The 19035-nt window shown below is 39.6% G+C and overlaps 3 protein-coding genes and 1 long non-coding RNA gene across 5 annotated transcripts in view; 2 read left to right on the forward strand and 2 right to left on the reverse strand.

Annotated features, from left to right (window-relative positions):
- Window positions 1-1686, forward strand: part of LOC131316113 (DNA repair protein RAD50) — an 18084-nt gene extending 16398 nt beyond the window's left edge. The window contains exons 23-27 of the mRNA XM_058345392.1: window positions 83-233; window positions 316-378; window positions 627-760; window positions 845-973; window positions 1308-1686. Of these exons, the coding sequence (XP_058201375.1) occupies window positions 83-233; window positions 316-378; window positions 627-760; window positions 845-973; window positions 1308-1347 (517 nt within the window). The 3' untranslated portion in view covers window positions 1348-1686. The remainder of the gene's footprint in view (window positions 1-82; window positions 234-315; window positions 379-626; window positions 761-844; window positions 974-1307) is intronic.
- The window catches only part of LOC131316114 (adenosylhomocysteinase), a 27911-nt gene extending 11051 nt beyond the window's left edge, over window positions 1-16860 (forward strand). Inside the window, exons 1-4 of one of the 2 annotated variants that reach the window (XM_058345394.1) lie at window positions 13804-13819; window positions 13852-14110; window positions 15167-15637; window positions 15807-16860. In XM_058345394.1, coding sequence (XP_058201377.1) covers window positions 13871-14110; window positions 15167-15637; window positions 15807-16553 — 1458 coding nt within the window. In that variant the 5' untranslated portion in view covers window positions 13804-13819; window positions 13852-13870 and the 3' untranslated portion in view covers window positions 16554-16860. Of the gene's footprint in view, window positions 1-13803; window positions 13820-13845; window positions 14111-15166; window positions 15638-15806 lie in introns of those variants that run through there. The other variant, XM_058345393.1, reaches the window with a different exon arrangement.
- Window positions 2485-4486, reverse strand: LOC131316116 (uncharacterized). Its single transcript, XR_009197008.1, has 2 exons — window positions 4225-4486; window positions 2485-2742 (listed from the first exon to the last, which is right to left on the reverse strand). It is a non-coding gene; the product is annotated as an uncharacterized LOC131316116 (long non-coding RNA).
- LOC131316115 (serine hydroxymethyltransferase 4) lies at window positions 4842-9692 on the reverse strand. Its single transcript, XM_058345395.1, has 5 exons — window positions 9095-9692; window positions 7387-7651; window positions 5978-6368; window positions 5537-5638; window positions 4842-5348 (listed from the first exon to the last, which is right to left on the reverse strand). Exons 1-5 carry the CDS (start codon window positions 9505-9507, stop codon window positions 5104-5106), a joined length of 1416 nt encoding a protein of 471 aa, XP_058201378.1. The 5' UTR covers window positions 9508-9692; the 3' UTR covers window positions 4842-5103.
- Window positions 16861-19035: the final 2175 nt, after the last annotated feature.

A 19035-nucleotide genomic window follows, 5' to 3' on the forward strand; every position in this document is an offset into this window, starting at 1 on the left:
TCCTGGAATATCGTAGGTTCCTTTATGGTCATATGCCGAGTTAATGTATCTCAATTGTGTTGAATTGTCTGTTCTCTTTCAGAGCACTCATGCGCTTCCACACAATGAAAATGGAAGAAATCAATAAGATTATAAGGGAGTTGTGGCAGCAAACGTACAGGGGACAGGATATAGATTACATATTCATTCATTCAGATTCAGAAGGTGCTGGGACTCGATCTTACAGCTACAGGGTGATAATATGATTCCTTCGTTTTAGATTTTGGTTTTTTGTTGGTTTTCTTGGGCAAATTCTTATAATGGTGTCTTCTGTAGGTCCTAATGCAAACTGGCAATGCAGAGCTAGAAATGCGAGGCAGGTGTAGTGCTGGCCAAAAGGTCAGTTATCACCTGGAAACGTTTTCATGTTTCAAGATGCCCTGAAACATTGTCTTTGTTCATGAACATTGTCTTCACATGTTAAGACACCTTGGATACTGGGCTTTGCACCCATTCAATTTCTTGTCTTGTTTCCATTTTGACTCATTATTTGGAGACATTGTATTTATATTTCAAGATGCCCTGAAAAATTGTCTGCACTTTTTCGCTTTTCTTTCTGTTCTAAACATCGTTGGATCTTGATTCAGGTCCTCGCTTCACTAATTATACGGTTGGCATTGGCCGAGACTTTTTGCCTCAACTGTGGAATACTTGCACTTGATGAACCAACTACAAACTTAGATGGCCCCAATGCTGAGAGTTTGGCTGCAGCTCTTCTGAGGTATGAAAGTTCATAAAATTACTTGAGAGTCTCTCTCTTAGGAGAAGATTTGCAAATTCTCTCTGATTCTACCCATTTTTCCAGAATCATGGAGGATAGAAAAGGCCAAGAAAATTTTCAACTGATAGTTATTACTCACGATGAGCGATTCGCTCAACTTATTGGTCAACGGCAGCATGCAGAAAGATATTATCGAGTCACGAAAGATGACCAGTAAGCACATGATTGTTTAGCTTGATTTCTCATTCTAGTTTCTTTTGAATTTCAATTTTTTATTCTCGGCGGCCACTTTGCCTTGTTGCACATATTCTGTACATCTCAATAAATTGTCTATATCGTCTATTTTATTTTTCAAACTGATTTTGAGAGCTTCATCTCCAAAGAACTAATTGAAACCTTTTGATCGGTGAAAAAGTTCCAAGTTATCTGCGGAAATTAATTATTTGGTGATCTGATCAAAGGGTATGACTACCGAAAATGGACAAACAAAGTCGGGTAGAGGAAGTATATTTTGCTCTTATATGCTAATTCTAGCTCGATTTTCCAGTCAGCACAGCATAATCGAAGCCCAGGAAATATTCGAGTGAAGTCCATCACATGATTTTGACACAATGGAGGTCGTTAATCGTTGAGAGCAGCAGCGCGACAGTTCCAAGAAGCTGTCGACATTGACGTTTTGTTGTATCCTGAAAGTAACTATTGCAAGTGTTTTCATTTTCTTTCTACTCATGTTTTCTTTTGTTTTCCTGTTTTATACTTTTGGCTCTTTCGAATTTGGTCTTTGTGAGTTGGTTTCCAGTCCTCTGATGTATAGCCAGATTCTTGATTAAACGTATCTGGAATTATCAAGGACCTGAGCCAGTTAACTTGTACTATAATGTTTACGATGTTACTAGTTATGCTGAATGTTTTCTTTTTATGCCTAATGCTATGTTTGGATCGCCCAGTTTTGATTTTTTGATTTTTTTTGGTTCTATTCTCACTTCACTGATTGACACTGTTCAATTTTAAAAACTTCCCGAAAATAATAGTTATCTCATGTCAAAATTCACTTTTGTTGGACGCCCTCAAAATTCACTTTTGTTGGACGCCCACACATGTTCGTCACACTTATCTTAGATAAATAGGCTTCGATCTAGTGGGCCAATCTATTTTTTCAGTGATACATGCATACCCAAAATCATATTTAATGTGCGATCGAAATGATTTTTTCTTGGTTGATGTTTTGGAATAATGTTAAAACAATAAATAATTTCAATTCAAGAAGGTCAGACGGTACCCCTAAAAGAGGAGCCGAACCCTTTTTTTTTTTTTTTTGATCCGAACCCTTTCAAGATAGTGCACATCAGAAAGAAGTTATCAAATCAGTATCCTCTGGACCAGAATCTGGAATGGCCAGAGCAGGAAAACTAGATCCAAGGATTGTTCGTCTTTAAAATCACCAAATTGTCGGAGATGTACTTTTAGATAAATATTACTAGTATTTGATGATTACCATTTTTCGATTTATAGTCATAACTTTTCACATCTGATTTCTGAAATTGTTCTTCGAAAACTATTATTTTACAGTTCGCATTTTGAATTTGTTTAAAATAACACAGTTTTCATAAATTGTCAAAAGATTATGCATTTCTGCTGAGAATGTGATACTAAATGTCACGCCCTGCTTTTTAAACATATCTTCAAAAAAAGATACTAATTAACAAATAAAAATAATAATAATATGACCAAAAGATCCTTTGAGTTTAGCATAAGTTGGAGAAAATTCAAGTATCAAGGTTAACGGGTGGAAATAACAAAGTTAATTACATTCTTCCAATGTCAAAAGTAAACGTCAAAATACGGTTACAGAGCCATCTACACAATTCCCAAAAGACTATAAGTGTAGATGTATAAATAACCGTCCAATAAGTTCACAAAAGATGCCTTTTCTTTGCAGGCATACACTCCATGCAACAAGAACCAGTTTCCTTGATTTGTACCTGAAAATGTTAAGGAAGGGTGAGCTCACTAGCTCGTAGAGAAATCTTGAAATGAAAAACATGAAAACATGTTATATTCAATTACCAAACAAGAGGCTTAATGAGGAAGGATAGTAATCCAAGATACAATTCAAAGTCGAATGACAAGCCAAACATTAAATTAACAACTTTATCTCTCTTTTCATTTCTCAAGCAACACAGGTCATATGTCTAGCCCAACCAATCAACAATGCGTGATATGTGATGCAAAGCAATGCACCGGGCAATGTTGGGCCCCGTAACCCTTGCCAAGGTCCCACCAAGAAGGTGAACCGGGCTCTGTCCATATTGACGTGAATTCCGGGCGGTGTTGGGTCCCGTAACCCTCGCCAAGGTCCCACCAAGAAGGTGAACTGGGCTCCGTCCATATTGACGTGAATTCCGGGCGGTGTTGGGTCCCGTAACCCTCGCCAAGGTCCCACCAAGAAGGTGAACCGGGCTCCGTCCATATTGGTACTGTTGGGTCCCGTAACCCTCGCCAAGGTCCCACCAAGAAGGTGAACCGGGCTCCGTCCATATTGACGTGAATTCCGGGCGGTGTTGGGCTCCGTAACCCTCATCGACATCCCACGAAATGGATGCGACTCCACATTCCGGACAGTGTTAGGCCTCGTAACCTTCGTCGACATCCGAAGTTGGATACGACTCCATCTATTGTCCATATGCTATGACATGCCACACCATGATGCATACAAAATTCGATATCACACGTAGCCATAACACTCGAGTCATAGTTCCATAAACATCCTTCATTATGCACAATCCATCCATAATCAATCTCACACCCATTATCGAGTTAAAACGATTATACAACATCATAAAAAATTGCATACTCAATATCTTTCAATGATTCCAACGCCAAAATATCACCAACTTACCAATCTTTAAAACCCATAAGGATCCATAACCAATAGAGTCGTTTAACCATGACCAGCGATGAAAAGAACGCAGCTCTATAAGCTGCCCAGATTTTCAAATTTGCAGGACAATCTTCTAAAAATCACTATAAATCAAATTCTTAATACTTTTGAGTGATTCCAGTCCCGATAGTTGCGCAATTGAACAAAGTACAAAAGATACAAAGGAACCCTAGTTAGATTCGCACTCAAAATCTGGCTAAACAAGCATTTACTGAAGCAACACGAATCTGTCGAGTAAAAACGTGACAGATTTGTGACCTGATTTCTAAAATCCACCATTAATTCAATTCTCAACGGTTTTGAGTGATTCTAGCGGCATTAGAACGGGCTTTAAGTCTACTCTATTTCATATGAAGAAACCAAAATTCAATTCTGAGCTTAAGAAGGCGTAAAACCCCAAAAACCGAAGACCCTGTTCTGCAGATTTTCGGAATTGACAGGGATAGCTTCAAACAACGATTTTAAGCACGATTTGTCAACATAATCAACATATAAACACATAACAAGCGTAAGAAATCCCTACCTCAAGGTCGTATGAACTTCCCCCGAGCCAATCGAGCCCTAGATCTTGAAATACTCCGAAACCGAGGCGAACCAACTCCCACCGAGCTAGACCCACGAAATTAAAGCTTGGAGGAGCAAGGATTGAAGGTTTTTGATGTGGGTTTTGTGGAGGAATTGTGGGAGATGAAGTTTGGAGAAGAGGGGTAAAGAGAGAGAGGGAGACGTGAGAGAGAGGGGGAGAGATGTTTTGATTTTTTTTGTTTTTGTTTTGATTTCCACCCCACCCCTATACATATATACATATTTTCCCTCTCTTACACATTGGCCCCAACCCCAAACTAATTACACATTACCCCCAATGCCACATTTAATATTGACGTATTTTCCATGAAATAATTATCCGGGTCGCTACACTAAACAAAAACGAAACAACGTAATTTTTCGTTCGCAGTTTTTTTTTTTGACAAGATGTCAAACAAATTCTAAAAGAACAATCAAATAGGAAGAAAGAACGCATTGAGGAAATTCTTTTGCATGTGTGTAAGCCTGCAAGACTAAATCTGCCTCCATCACGACTAGGGTTCAAAGGATTTGCAATACTGTTACACATCTCGCAAAAAACAAACAAAGAAGATGGAGAACCCAAAGAAATCGAAAACTTTTCATAACTTATTGCAATGAAGACGGACAGCAGGACACCAGATGTGTATTTTTTTTCCCTGAAACTCGTAACTTGAATACAAACTACCCTCGGACTGCTAGAAAAACCAAGCACAAAGCAACCAATATTATTTTTCACCTAAGCAGACTTTGAATGAAGACGCTACTTGCGAAGAAAACTTTCAATGATTCAAACCCGGAAACATAATAAAATGGGGAACTATTAACGGTGGCAAACCTAATCCTTGTACTTCATCTCGGAAGTCAAGAAACCGGGCATGTCAAATGAGGAAGAGAACTTGTCCACGTCAGCCTTGAGTTCTTCGATGTCCTTGTTGTTCACAAGGCCCTTGTTGAAATCCTTCAAGAGCTTTCCATGCTCCTTCTGAATCTTCAAAGTGACGGTCACAGAACGGTGGAGAAACTCTGCAATCTGCTCGAAGTCCTTCTCAACCAACCCTCTCGAAGTCATAGCCGGAGTACCTGTAAACAGACACTCTCATTTCTTTTGCGCAACAAAATATCCATATAATTACATCGTGAAGAACAATTATACAAGGAGTGGGCCAGGTGCCCGACACAAGGGTTTGGATTATTCTATTGTCACATTATAGAGGTTACTTCAACTTAATGTCCACAAAGTATTATTCAGTCCATATAACAGGTCTTACCAATTCGTACACCACCAGGGGACAAGGCACTACTGTCACCAAACACAGCATTCTTGTTTACAGTTATGTTGCATAGGTCACAGAGCTTCTCAACCTTATTTCCTACAACCACAACAACAGCAACAAGTAATTAGATTCCACCAATAGAGATCTATATTCTCATAAAGTCTTCATTTGCCATCCCTTAAATAAGCCATTTTTCTTGCATGACATTTCTTACATCTCTAATACTTCACGCCAACAAAAATCAGTTAAGTGTTTAAAATGAACTTCAAGATTTGAGAAAAAATTAATCCCATTTTTCACGATCAAACAAGTAATAAATTTATTTTACCAAGAAGCCACAAAAATCTAATTGAGATGAAAATACGCCCCAAAAAGGTTGAAGTTATCGACATCCCAAACACCTCAAATAAAAAAATGTGCATCCAGTCTTTTTACCAGTCAACCCCAGAGGGCGAAGATCCCACAGAACGAGGTGGTTCTCAGTCCCTTCGGTGACGAGCTTGTAGCCTTTGCTCATCAGGTAGTTTCCAAGGGCAACTGCATTCGCCTTCACTTGCTTAGCATAAGCCTTGAACCCAGGAGACATGGCCTGTTTCAGAGCAACAGCCAAAGCACCGATCTGGTGATTGTGGGGTCCACCCTGTAGAGCGGGGAAAACAGCAAAATTGATCTTGTCTTCAAAGTCATAAACTGCACCTTCTGGTTGGCCTTTCTTGGCCGGTTTAGGACCCTTGCGGTAGAAGATCATACCAGCCCTAGGACCCCTCAGGCTCTTGTGGGTTGTGGTTGTGACAATGTCACAGTACTCAAAGGGATCTGCAGCTTCCTACACGAACAGGAAAATTTTGCCAATATTTACCAGACTGCTTGAATAAAAATAGGATCTGGGTCAATAGCCAGTACACTAAAACCCGTCACAAAGATGAACAAGCGAACATTACGAATTGCAAGTCTCATGATTTGCATGGAAATGTATTCGGATATCATTTAACGGTGGTTATTAATCAACTATATACTCGACTCATTAACTCCATATCCAGAAAGGAAAATTGAGGTGGAAATAATCTTCACATAGTACAAAAGTGAAATAAGTTAGAAAATTTCTGCTGGCCTAGACCTCGTATTTATTCCCATTATAAAGTTACAATGACTTTTCCTTCTAACTAAAGGAATGTCTTCTGTTACCAGGATGATCCTGAGGCTCCCGGGTGAAAACCAGAAATCCTAACGGATGGACAAGACATTTGGGATCATCAAGTAGAATTTTTTATGCTCCACAATCCTATTGGGAACATGTTCCAAAAGAGTAAGATTACTACAGACAAAGCAATCCATAATGATAGAAAATATAAAAATTCCACCCACAATTCATTTAAGCACCAATTAAGCTACTTCAAATGTTTTAACTGTATAGTCGTTGAGTAGGCACTGCCAATCAATGTCAAACACACCAAGCACTACTGGTAGAAGCAAATTGAAACCTAAATTGTGAGCCTCAATAGTTAAAAGCTGAAAGAAGAATTCCAAAATCGAAAATCTTTGACACGTCAAATTTAGAACTGGCAAATAGAAAGACAAAAACAGAACTACAGAAAAAACGTTCTACACCCAAACCACAAAAAGACCAAATAGACCCAACAAAAACCCAGACCAGAACTTAAGCAATTCAGCCCGCTGTAAATAACCAAAGCCACTTTAGCTGAGACCCTATGACACAAATCAACAGCATGCAAACATCTACCGAAACCCAGACATAGATAAAAAATACCAAAAGAACATTAGTGGACTGTAAAACCAAACGTGGCAGAGCAGCAATCAGATTCATAAATCAACAAGAAATGTACCTGAGCAGCCACAAGGCCACTGATGTGAGCCATGTCACAGAGCAACAACGCCCCCACCTTATCCGCAATTGATCTAAACCTTGCGTAATCCCAATCCCTGGGGTATGCACTCCCTCCACAAATGATCAACTTGGGTCTGAAATCCATTGCCTTCTCTTCCAACTTCTCATAATCGATATACCCAGTGATTGAATTCACCTTATATGGCAAGCTCTCAAAGTAAATCGAGGTGGCAGAGATCTTTTTCCCACCAGAGGTATAATACCTGTACAAACAATGGTCAGCCACATTAGAGAAAATAATGATGATTCTCATTGCAAAGAAATAATAATATACAGACATAAGAGCCTAGTAAAGATCTAGCAGATGCATTTAGCCAAAACTCGATGCTCCTCTATAGTTCAAAAGCTGTGTATCGGTTCCAAGATTTCAACTTTGGAATTAACATGCATTATTAATTCAGTATTAACATCCATCCATATCGAGAATATGAAGACTCATGAACTGATTTGTCCGTAAATTATGAGAAATATATATATTTATATCAAGTTTAGAAACCTTCCAAAGAAATTCTTCCTCCCTCCCTAATTTTTTTTGTTTTCTAAATATCCTCATAAACTCTTCCTAGATAATCTCTCTCGGCAATTACGAATATACTCATACATTTGGCCCATTTTGGATGGCTGGAAAGGAAAATGAATGTGGTTCCAGATCCAACTAATCCCTATTTCTAGGCTCCTCAATAATAATATTAGATTTCAGGCTCAGTCCATAAATTTCTATAAAAACATCCCTCGGACACTATCCTTGAATAAACTAAAATACCAGAATAAGTCTACTTCAGGCATTAGATTCCTGGGTATTTAATTTCTAATCACATTTTCTGTAAAGACCCTAGTAACTGCACCTAATTAATTCCTTAAAAACTGAATAGGCACAGAAACAAATCATTTCATTTCAAAAAATGCTACGGGACATCGATGGGCGTGCACATTTTTGAACATAGATGCATTCATAACCGTAGGATGTCACGGTTATGGACACGTCCAGATCCGTTCACATTCATCTCTGTCAGTAACATTATTCTTTCATTTTCCCAGATCCCATTTTTGAATAAATTGAAATACGCAAAAAAGATTCCTTCAGCCATCAACCCCCTTGATTGACGGATTTGATAAGAAAACAAAAGACCGGACTGGAGTTTCTCGTGAAATCACTCACTTGGATTAAGCAATTTGATGAGAAATGGTAAGAGTCTACAAAAATGATATCTTTTCATTGGCTCCTTCCCCTTTCTTATCACACTCTTTCTCAAAATCCAATGGGGCTCTCCGAAAGGGGCCGATAAATTTTTTTCATTTTTCTCTCCATTTCTCACCAAATCATTCAATTCTGAATGATTCAGTGCGACAGTCTAATCCTTTCTTTCCTTTTTTAAACCAAAATACTCGATCCTAATCGACTGTGAATGAAAAACCACCTAAACAAATCATTTCTTCTAACGAAAAACATCCAGGATTATTCGTTTGAGATGAGCGTAAGCTGACACTGGACACCTGGTTATAAAAAAACGAAATCCCACGTCATTTCGTCTAGCAAAAGCAAATCATCCAAAGATTAGTCAAGGTGAGCGGAAGCTAGCCAACAACTGGTCATTAAAATTTAAGAAAAAAATTACGAAGAAACAACCCAAGTTTCCAAACATTACCCATGAGTCAAGTGGCCCCCGGACGGCAAATCGAGCCCCATGATCCTATCGTGGGGCTCGAGCACGGCCGTGTACGCCGCGAAGTTGGCCGGGCTGCCCGAGTAGGGCTGCACATTGACGCCCCACCTGGTGGGGTCCAGTCGGTATGCCTTGAGGGCGCGGCTGCGGCAGAGGTTCTCGATCTGGTCGATGAACTCGTTGCCGCCGTAGTAGCGGTTGCCGGGCATGCCCTCGGAGTACTTGTTGGTGAGGGCGCTGCCCAGGGCCTCGATCACCGCGAAGGAGGTGAAGTTCTCCGACGCGATGAGCTCGATCCCCCGGGACTGGCGCCGCTTCTCCTTCTCGATGAGGTCGTGGATCTCCGGGTCGACGGTGTGGAGCGGGGTGTGGCCCCAGTCGGAGACGGGTTCCATATCTAGAGAGAGAAACAAGAGACAAGCAAGCGTCTAAGAGAGAGAGAGAGAGAGAGAGAGAGAGAGAGAGAGAGGAGGTGTGGATCTTGTAATGAATTACTGTTTAGATCTTGTTCCTCCAACAATGCTAAATTGGAAGGAGAGAGAGAGGAGAGAGAGATATGTGGTGGAGCGGTTGGAGTGAGGGAGTGGTGTTTAAAAGCAGGGGATTGGGGGTTTTAAATTACAGTTATAGCCCTTGGGGTTTGTTGGGGGATTAATTGCAGTGGTTTCTCCTGAGCTTTCGGATGAGATACTTGTGGGTACTATGGTAATATTTTCCTTGAGTTCTGCTATTGTGTGTGAATTGTACGAATGGTGTTTTTTATTTTTTGCCGATAGGATGTTAGGAGAGGTTAGGGGTTACAATTGGAGTCGAACAACTTCTCCATGAGGACTCGAGGTCGGAATCTTTTCTCTCGAAAAGGAGAGTAACGAATCAACCACACTAGGCATGATGTTCCTTGTATTGATGGTGTTGGACGGCGTTTCGAAAGTGATTGGCTGTTTAGATGGAGGAATTTGATGGGAAAAAGAAGAAGAATAATATCAATTTTTAAGGGAAGACAAAGAACATATTTATATAATATATGTTAATATGTTACTAGGGTTAAGAGAAATTAAACGTAAGATTACATGAACTTGGAACAAGCACACATCCACTTGGGCTAGCTTTCAAGTTCATGATTTCATCAATTGTTTAGATGAACAAAGGACATAAGAAGTCATGAATGCGTATAGCATCTTTTCTTGTCTTAAGAAAAACGATATGTTTGGACGAGGGATTTGGTGAGAAAATGAATCTTGTCTCAAGAAAAACGATATGTTTGGAAGAGGAATTTGGTGAGAAAATGAATTCCTATCAGTAGTTGGAAGAAGAAAAGATGTTTGAAATGATGAACATATACTAGGAATCCATTTGGATTGAAGAATTTAACGAGGGAAAAAAAATTAAGATTCATATCAATTTTTTTGATGGATGTGTAGATCCATTTTGCCTTTACTAACAAAACATATCCAAATAGATTGTACCCTTCAAAGGTATTCTCTCCAAAGCTTAAGGGGGTTGGTGTTATTAGTGATGTGTTGGAGTATTTTCCATTTCTCTTCTTTTCTTTTTCTTTTTTCTTTTTTCGATATTGTGCATTATTCCATTTCTTGTCGTTGACTGTTTCCTGTACAAATTTTGTGGCTTAAGAAAGATCAAGAGGTTGGTGGATTCTACAGTACCTTATAACAGGAAGGTGGTCTTTTTTATTAAATTTTATCTGGGTGAGATTCAACTTATGTCTTTGGATCTAAATTTCTCAAGGACGTAAGAATAAAATCCTATATTCCTATTATATCGGAAATTAGAATAATAATACAGTATTTTTTAGCGGTTGTACTTGTGTTTTCCCAAAGCATACCTATTACAAAAAGAATCATCTTTAAAATAAAACTATATTGGTTCTCTCTCTCTCTCTCTCTCTCTCTCTCTCTCTCTCTCTCTCTAAATATATATATATATATATATATATATATATATATATGTATTATCCCTTCTTTATTATTTGTTGATCGAAACAAAAAAAAGAAGTTATAAAGATGCATGTGAATTTATTCGAACACCTAAAAATTTAAAAGGAAAAAAGAATGAGGCTGCAAGCAATAATCAACGTCGGAGCGCCAATACGTTAACAAGTAAATGCATTAGGAATGTGCTCCGGTATTGTTTTTTTTTATTATCAAAAATCAAGTTAATAGAATTTTAATAACACGCGATCAAGCTACTGTTGTTACAATTCTGCTTTAGAATTACACTGACCAATTCATTTCTTATGCAACAACAAACATTGTTCGATCAAAAACCTAATGATATCTGATTGATCTATGACTTTACCTTATCAACTTAGTAATTACAAGATGATCAACTGCTCATTACAATAATAAGATCTATGGGGTCCACAAAATGCATTAAATCGCCTCCCAATGCAATAGGCTTTACCCCTTGTGGAGATCAAGTGGTGAATGTTTACACTAATAAAATGAGATATTTGTTGGTGGGGTGGTGGGAGTTGGTAAGGGTTAGGAAATATTGGTTTAGAAAAAAGCAATATGCATGTGGGTTGGTGGGGGCAATTTGGTACTTTTGGCCACACCAAACCCTGACTTTGACACCTTTGCTTGTGAATATAATACAACTAGTCTCATTTTTATTACTATATATTAATTGACCAATATCTCATTGGGCCATATCTGAGCATAAAATCATCAATATATTAAAGGCTGAAATTTGGATGGTATTTTGTATTGAAGTGGTTTTTGCTAAATTCCCCCACCAAATCCTCACCAACCACCCCAGAAATAATAAAGAAAACTGAGTTTTGTTTTTTAAATAGGTAAAAAACAATTCAATTTATTTAGGCAACCGGCAACCGGAGATTTTGATCGTTTTGTCCATAATCATGTGCCGGGAATGTGTTCATTTCCCATTTAGGCTGGGTTCTTCTAAACCTAACTTATTTATTCGTTTTAGAGTGTTTTGTTCGTTTTTTTTGAATTTTGTTAGAGTCACGTGTCTTTTGTTTGGATTAATCATCCGTCCTGATGAGAGGAGTCTAAAAAGTTCAAAATTATGACCAAAAGTAAGAAAAAGTTCACTAAAGTCACAAAAAGTATCAAATAGCTGTCTTTTGGAGTTTAAGTGCCGTCTTATTCGAATTTTTTTAACATTGGTCCATATTTTTTTACTTTTTCAATTCGCCTCGTTGGGACGAACGATTAATCCCTTAAATTACGTCGAAAAACTAAACAAAAAGTTACGTAAAATAAAAAATATCGAAATAAGTTTCAGACTTGTAAGTTTAAAAGAATGTAGCTTAGTTACCTTATGTCAGTACTGTATTTTATTAGTGTCTTGCGTATGTTTACGGTTAACAACGTAAGATATGATTACCAAACAAGGCCTTAGAATTCCTGAGTGAGAAAATGCATGGAGAGGATGCAATGACAAGACAAAGGCCTTGTTCGTTTAGCACATTTGGATATTTTAGTTTTGATAGTGGATGGAGAGAGAAATAGAGTAATGATTGGAGAGAGGGGAAATAAGTGGAGAGAGATAGAGAGAGAAATGAAATTAATAATTGAAGAAATAAGATAATGATTGAAGAAAGATATAGGGCAATGATTGAAAAACAAAGTTAACACAAAGTAAATATGATAAACGAACAAGACCAAAGATCCTTGCCAACTTAAAATTGATTGCCTTAATTCAAATTTTAATTTGGTCTCGAGTTGAGCCGGGGTGTCCTTTAGGGCGTGTTTGATTGCAGATTTCGTTTTAGGGGGATTCGTAATGAGGTGGGATTAGGATTGGGATTGAGAATGAGGTGGGATTATTAATGAGGGGATAAATAATTTATTCATGTTTGCTTTGCACATGATTAGGATTGGGATTGGAATTGAGAATGAGGTGGGATTGTAAATAACATGTTTGTTTTGGCTAGGATTAGGATAGGGATTGGAATTGAGGTGAGTTTTTAAACTGATTTTGCTCAATCCCATGGGGATGGGATTCGTAATAACACCCCCCCATGGGTTGGCTAATCCCATCAAATGGGTGGATTGGTATTCCCATGGGATTTGTAATCCATGGGATAAAAATCCAATCAAACACATTTCTTGAATTACACTTCACTTTCGGAGTCCCATCCCAAGCCCCAATCCGGCTATCAAACACGCCCTTAATTCTCGTAATTAAACCTTATTGGTACTTGAAGAAATCCAATTAAAATTAATGGGTTAGGATTTTTAAAAAAAATTATCGAACACATTTTCGTCCTCCGCTTCACGTTTCCAATTTTCGCGGCGTGTTCTTGCGCTCGAACTTCGCTATACTAAATTTTACTATAGTACTTCATACACCTTTTTAAATCGTTACACTGAAATATATTCGAAAGATGCTTTTACCGTCGCGCTCATAATTCCGTTCCCGCACGCACGAGGCCGCACGAGAAATTACGTGAGTTTAATAAGCACCTACACAAATCACCATCGACTTAAGCCGGGTCCAACACCACCCTCCGAACCCGACGTCAATGGGCCCCTTTTACCAGATCCACCAACCAACCCAATAATCTCTCTCAGATCCAATCCGCTCATTCCTGACCGTCCATTTCCCCCTTCAAAACCCTATATTTATCTCTCTCCTCCCCCTTCTATACTCACTGCCACTCCCTCTCACTACCCCTAGAGAGAGAGAGAGAGAAATCAATTTACTTCTACCAGATCTAGAGAGAGAGAGAGAGAGAGAGAGAGAGAGAGAGAGAGAGTAACCATAGCCATGGCTTTGCTAGTAGAGAAGACCACCAGTGGGCGGGAGTACAAGGTGAAGGACATGTCCCAGGCGGACTTCGGCCGCCTTGAGATCGAGCTGGCCGAGGTCGAAATGCCCGGGCTCATGTCGTGCCGGGCGGAGTTCGGCGCGTCCCAGCCGTTCAAGGGGGCCAGGATCACCGGATCCCTCCACATGACCATCCAGACCGCCGTCCTCATCGAAACCCTCACCGCCCTCGGCGCCGAGGTAATAATAATTACTACTCCACGGACACAGATAGATAGAAGTGCACAAATTTGGTATACGTGAGTTCCACAGGGTTAATGTGTCTTGATCTTTACACTTCCTTGTGTATCCATAGCATTTGTGTAATTGGAATGAGCATTTCGCCAACAGCAATGCTAGGGACCCGAATGAAAAATCAGTGGTTCAGATTCACTTGGATGTTGGGCTCCCACACATCAAAGTGAATCTCAATCATTAGTTTTTCAGGAACATTTTTGGTAAACTTTTCGGGGTTCATAAAATTATTATTTCGCCAAAAAAAAAAAAAGGAATGGAGTAATTTGATTGGAATAGATATGGTTTAATTATTGCTGTCATTATTTGTTTTCATTAATTGTCTTCTTAATCCGCTTATTTAAATGGGGGTTATATATCTTTTTAAAAAGTAGTTGCCCACATATTTTGGTATTTCGTTCACCGCTAAATGATTACAGGCTACTGGTATTTTTTTGATGTATGTGAGCTGAACAACCTGCCGATATATCTGTGAAAACATGGGCTTTAGTCCATCTAGTTTAGCGGTAACTTTGTATCTACTAGATCTGTAACGACCAATGCTACGCACACAACTTTAAAACACAACTCCTGACATAATTGTGTTTGGATCCGTTTGATATTTATGCGTCCATATGCATGGAACAGTTGTGGATACTGCTGTGTCTTGAGTTGTGTTTGGAAGATGTGTGCATAGACTTCCCGATCTGCAAGTGTTTTGCTGGTGAACTTGGGGTAAACATGTAAAGTAGTGAAAAATAAATGTTCAAAAGCATCAAGGATTGGGTTTCTTGCATATGTTTTTTTGTTTTGCTTCAATTTGTTTTTGCTCTTCAAAAATTGATTTTTTACCCCTCCGATAAGGGAAGACATCATGAACACGTTTACAGTGCAGATCAGCTCTGAGATGGTTGAGTCATGAGTGAACCTGTGATTTAATCTGATTCATTTGCTGGAATTTATGGGTTTCTTTTCATGTAGTATAGTTTGTAACAGTGTAACATTTTACCAATTGCCTTGTAGGTCCGTTGGTGTTCCTGCAACATCTTCTCCACCCAAGACCACGCGGCGGCTGCCATCGCTCGCGACTCAGCTGCTGTGTTCGCCTGGAAGGGAGAGACCCTCCAGGAGTACTGGTGGTGCACAGAGCGGGCGCTCGACTGGGGCCCAGGCGGCGGACCGGATCTGATTGTTGATGATGGCGGAGATGCCACTCTTCTTATTCATGAAGGGGTTAAGGCAGAGGAGGAGTATGAGAAGAACGGGAAGATCCCCGATCCGAATTCGACGGATAATGTTGAGTTCCAGCTTGTTCTGGGTTTGATCCGTGATGGCTTGAAGACGGATCCCAAGAAGTATCACAAGATGAAGGAGAGGCTAGTGGGAGTCTCGGAGGAGACTACGACTGGCGTCAAGAGGCTTTACCAGATGCAGGCTAGTGGGACCTTGTTGTTCCCTGCTATCAATGTCAATGACTCTGTCACCAAGAGCAAGGTATACACATTGTTTTGATCTCTATACGTTTCCTCACCCCCACACCCTTCTATGTATACATTTACAAGTGGGTATGGTAGTGATCTGCTGTTCATGTCTTGAAACTTAGGGCTGCTTTTGTATTTATTTATTCATTCTGAGTAACAATCTCCGTTCATCATGTGAACAGTTTGACAACTTATACGGATGCCGCCACTCCCTCCCTGATGGTCTGATGAGAGCCACTGATGTCATGATTGCAGGCAAGATTGCTGTTGTCTCCGGCTATGGTGATGTTGGCAAGGGCTGTGCTGCTGCCATGAAACAAGCTGGAGCTCGCGTGATTGTGACAGAAATCGACCCCATCTGTGCCCTTCAGGCCCTCATGGAAGGCCTCCAAGTCCTAACCCTTGAAGACGTGGTCTCAGAGGCCGACATCTTTGTCACCACCACTGGCAACAAGGACATCATAATGGTTGACCACATGAGGAAAATGAAGAACAATGCCATCGTTTGCAACATTGGCCATTTCGACAACGAGATTGACATGCACGGGCTCGAGACCTACCCTGGGGTTAAGAGAATTACAATTAAGCCCCAGACAGACCGATGGGTTTTCCCGGATACCAAGTCAGGAATCATTGTCTTGGCGGAAGGACGACTCATGAACTTAGGTTGCGCCACTGGGCACCCTAGCTTCGTGATGTCTTGTTCGTTCACGAACCAGGTGATTGCACAGCTGGAGCTGTGGAAGGAGAAGAGTTCTGGGAAATATGAGAAGAAGGTTTATGTTTTGCCTAAGCACCTTGATGAGAAAGTTGCCGCTCTTCATCTTGGTAAGCTTGGGGCTAGGCTTACAAAGCTCACTAAGGACCAGGCCGATTACATTAGCGTGCCGGTTGAGGGTCCTTACAAGCCGGCTGCCTACAGGTACTAAGAGAGGATATTTCGGAAAACTTATCAATGGAACTCTATGATGGGTTTTATTTCACATTGATTTCAGTTAGCATTGCAGTTTTTTTCCCTTGTTGTCTTGAGATTTTGTGATGGGTTTGTGTTTGTTGGTGGGTGGTTGGAATGGGAAAAAATGGTTTCTTCATTGTTGAAGAAAACCAAATGAGTTTGAATAAGGGTCTTGAGTATTGGTGGTGTGTGAGTTTTTTATCTTGTAGCTGCTGCAGTTTAGAATTTACTGCATTGGTTATGGTGCCTATTTAAAAAAATGGAAAGAAAATATTTTGTTACTTTTATTTCTCTCGTTCCCCCCCCCCCCCCCCCCCTCTTCCGATTTGTGGCTGCCTTTGTATGTTGGCCTCCTGCTAGTTTGGTAGTAGAGAAAATTCATTGCCCCTTTCTGCTAAGTTTCTTAATTACTATTAAGTACTTATTTTTTGCTATACGAGACAAGTCATTTTCTCACAATGCATTATCTTTAATTCAAAAATTAAGCATTTAACTCATTAATTTGCTAGCTGGGAACAAGTGGTAGAGATGGGTTGGCATATTGGCCAGGGCAGTAGAGCACTGAATAATTAATACAGTTATCACTCCTCTCCAGTTATGTGAGGAGCTTCCCGTTCGGTTGCTCTTTTTTTTTTTCGGTCCATACCGGGCCTACATTGATAATTGAAAATTTTCATTATGTAGATCTCGTCGAGTACTTCAACCATGTAAAAATTTGTGTTGATTGGATACCGGATTTGGCTCCTCTCTCTCTCTCTCTCTCTTTAATAAACTCGAGAGACTATTGTACTTTTGAAAATGAAGTGTTAGGCAACTGTGATTCTTGTCAATAATCAATCAACTGTCTTTTTTTTTCTCTCTTTTGAGTGGGTTATGGTCCTCCTAAATCCAAATACTTGAGACAATTGATGCTTATCCAATTAAAGGCTTTGATGGGTGGGGCAAGATGTTTGAGAGGCTGTTTGAAGCTTCAAGGTGTGGGTTTCACACATTAGTGTGGTAGGTTTTGTTTCTACTGGCTGGATTTTTCAATGGAGTAGGTGATACCAACTTTGGAATAGCCCTTTGGGTTGTTTTAAACCCTTATAAATTCTAGCTTCTCCTGGAATTCTTGGCTGTTTTTCTTCTTATAAAGTTTGTTCTTTGAAAAGGACATTCATCAACCCACTGAAATATTTTAAAGGTTATCCAATGGGCATTGTCACGTAGTGTCTTGGGCTCCTCCACAACCGTACAATTACGTGAGGGACACCACCATATGGTGCACAATCATGTGAGGAGGACGCACCAAACCGTGCTTGGGCTCCTCCACCACCATGCAATCACATGAGGGACACCACCATATGGTGCACAATCATGTGAGGACGCACCACACATCGCACATGATTATGTGGTGGTGGAAGATGTGACTATGTCCCAGGAACACTAAATAATCTTCCTCGTTAATTTAAGTTTTTAGTGCTCATGTTGAAACTGGTGATTGGTAATAAAACACCTCTTCCTTTCCTATGGGTTTTTTTTTCTTCTCTTTTTGACGGTCAGAGCTGTCCGTGTTAAGTTTGTGCTCACGTCAACTAATCTCCTCACATCAGTCCGGTCAAAGGTAGACCATTCACTTTGAGACTAGAAAATTTATGATAAATTACTTTCTTGCAATTTGACCCCAAGAATCGAACCTGAAAAACCCCACTGAGCTTTCGTAAGTGGACTACTGGAGGCCTTAAGACTTAATCACGGAACCCACAATCTAACTAGAGAGCTGGGATTCCTTTTCTGAAGAAGTCGATTCTTCTTCATTAACGCAACATATAGTAATTCTGTACTTTAGCCTTTAGGCTGGTGCTACAATTTTTGTGGTCCAAAGTGAACTTCAAAGATACAACAAAGCAGGGACGGAGCAAGGATTTAATAAGAGGGGAGGCTGAAACTCGAGCATGAAATGTATGGAACAATATTTTACAAAAAGAAAATAGCTACTTTCTATTTATACTCCAACAAATTAAATATTTCGTACACACGCAATGAAGGAAGTAGTTTTTTTTTCTTTCTTTCCCCACTACATCTTAACCCATTACCAACTAAAATAAAAGTGCTTGAATCCCAATTACAACATCTTTGTCTACCAAAACTTGACTGTGTTCGCTTTAAGTCTTAAAACCAAATTACTCTCTCTAGCACGGTTCTCAATAAAATGTCTCTGTATCTATCTCTTCACTAATTACCTCCAAAAACCTCCCTAAAACATCAAACCGAATTTTGTATTGCTGTCACATATTTTTCTTTTTCACTTTTCTTGTTTTCGAGAAAATAAGAGTTAGAACACTTGTAGTTCTTGTATGGTTTAATGCAAAAATAGAAGAGAAAAACTTCGTCATTCACCCAGAAGTGGTGAATATTATCCACTTTGCATAGTTTTACATTAAGCTCCACTTCAGTAGTAAGATCCATCTTTTTCC

This window comes from Rhododendron vialii, chromosome 2a (assembly GCF_030253575.1).
Source record: "Rhododendron vialii isolate Sample 1 chromosome 2a, ASM3025357v1".
NCBI classification, from domain to species: Eukaryota; Viridiplantae; Streptophyta; class Magnoliopsida; order Ericales; family Ericaceae; genus Rhododendron; species Rhododendron vialii.

Bases quoted from the DNA above. Each gene is read 5' to 3' on its own strand.
- LOC131316115 (XM_058345395.1), bottom strand. From the start codon at position 9,507: ATGGAACCCGTCTCCGACTGGGGCCACACCCCGCTCCACACCGTCGAC. The intron at 7,652-9,094 runs GTAATGTTTGGA...TTGTTTGTACAG, and splicing joins GGGGGCCACTTGACTCATGG to GTATTATACCTCTGGTGGGA. The intron at 6,369-7,386 runs GTACATTTCTTG...CTGTTCGTGTAG, and splicing joins GTGGCCTTGTGGCTGCTCAG to GAAGCTGCAGATCCCTTTGA.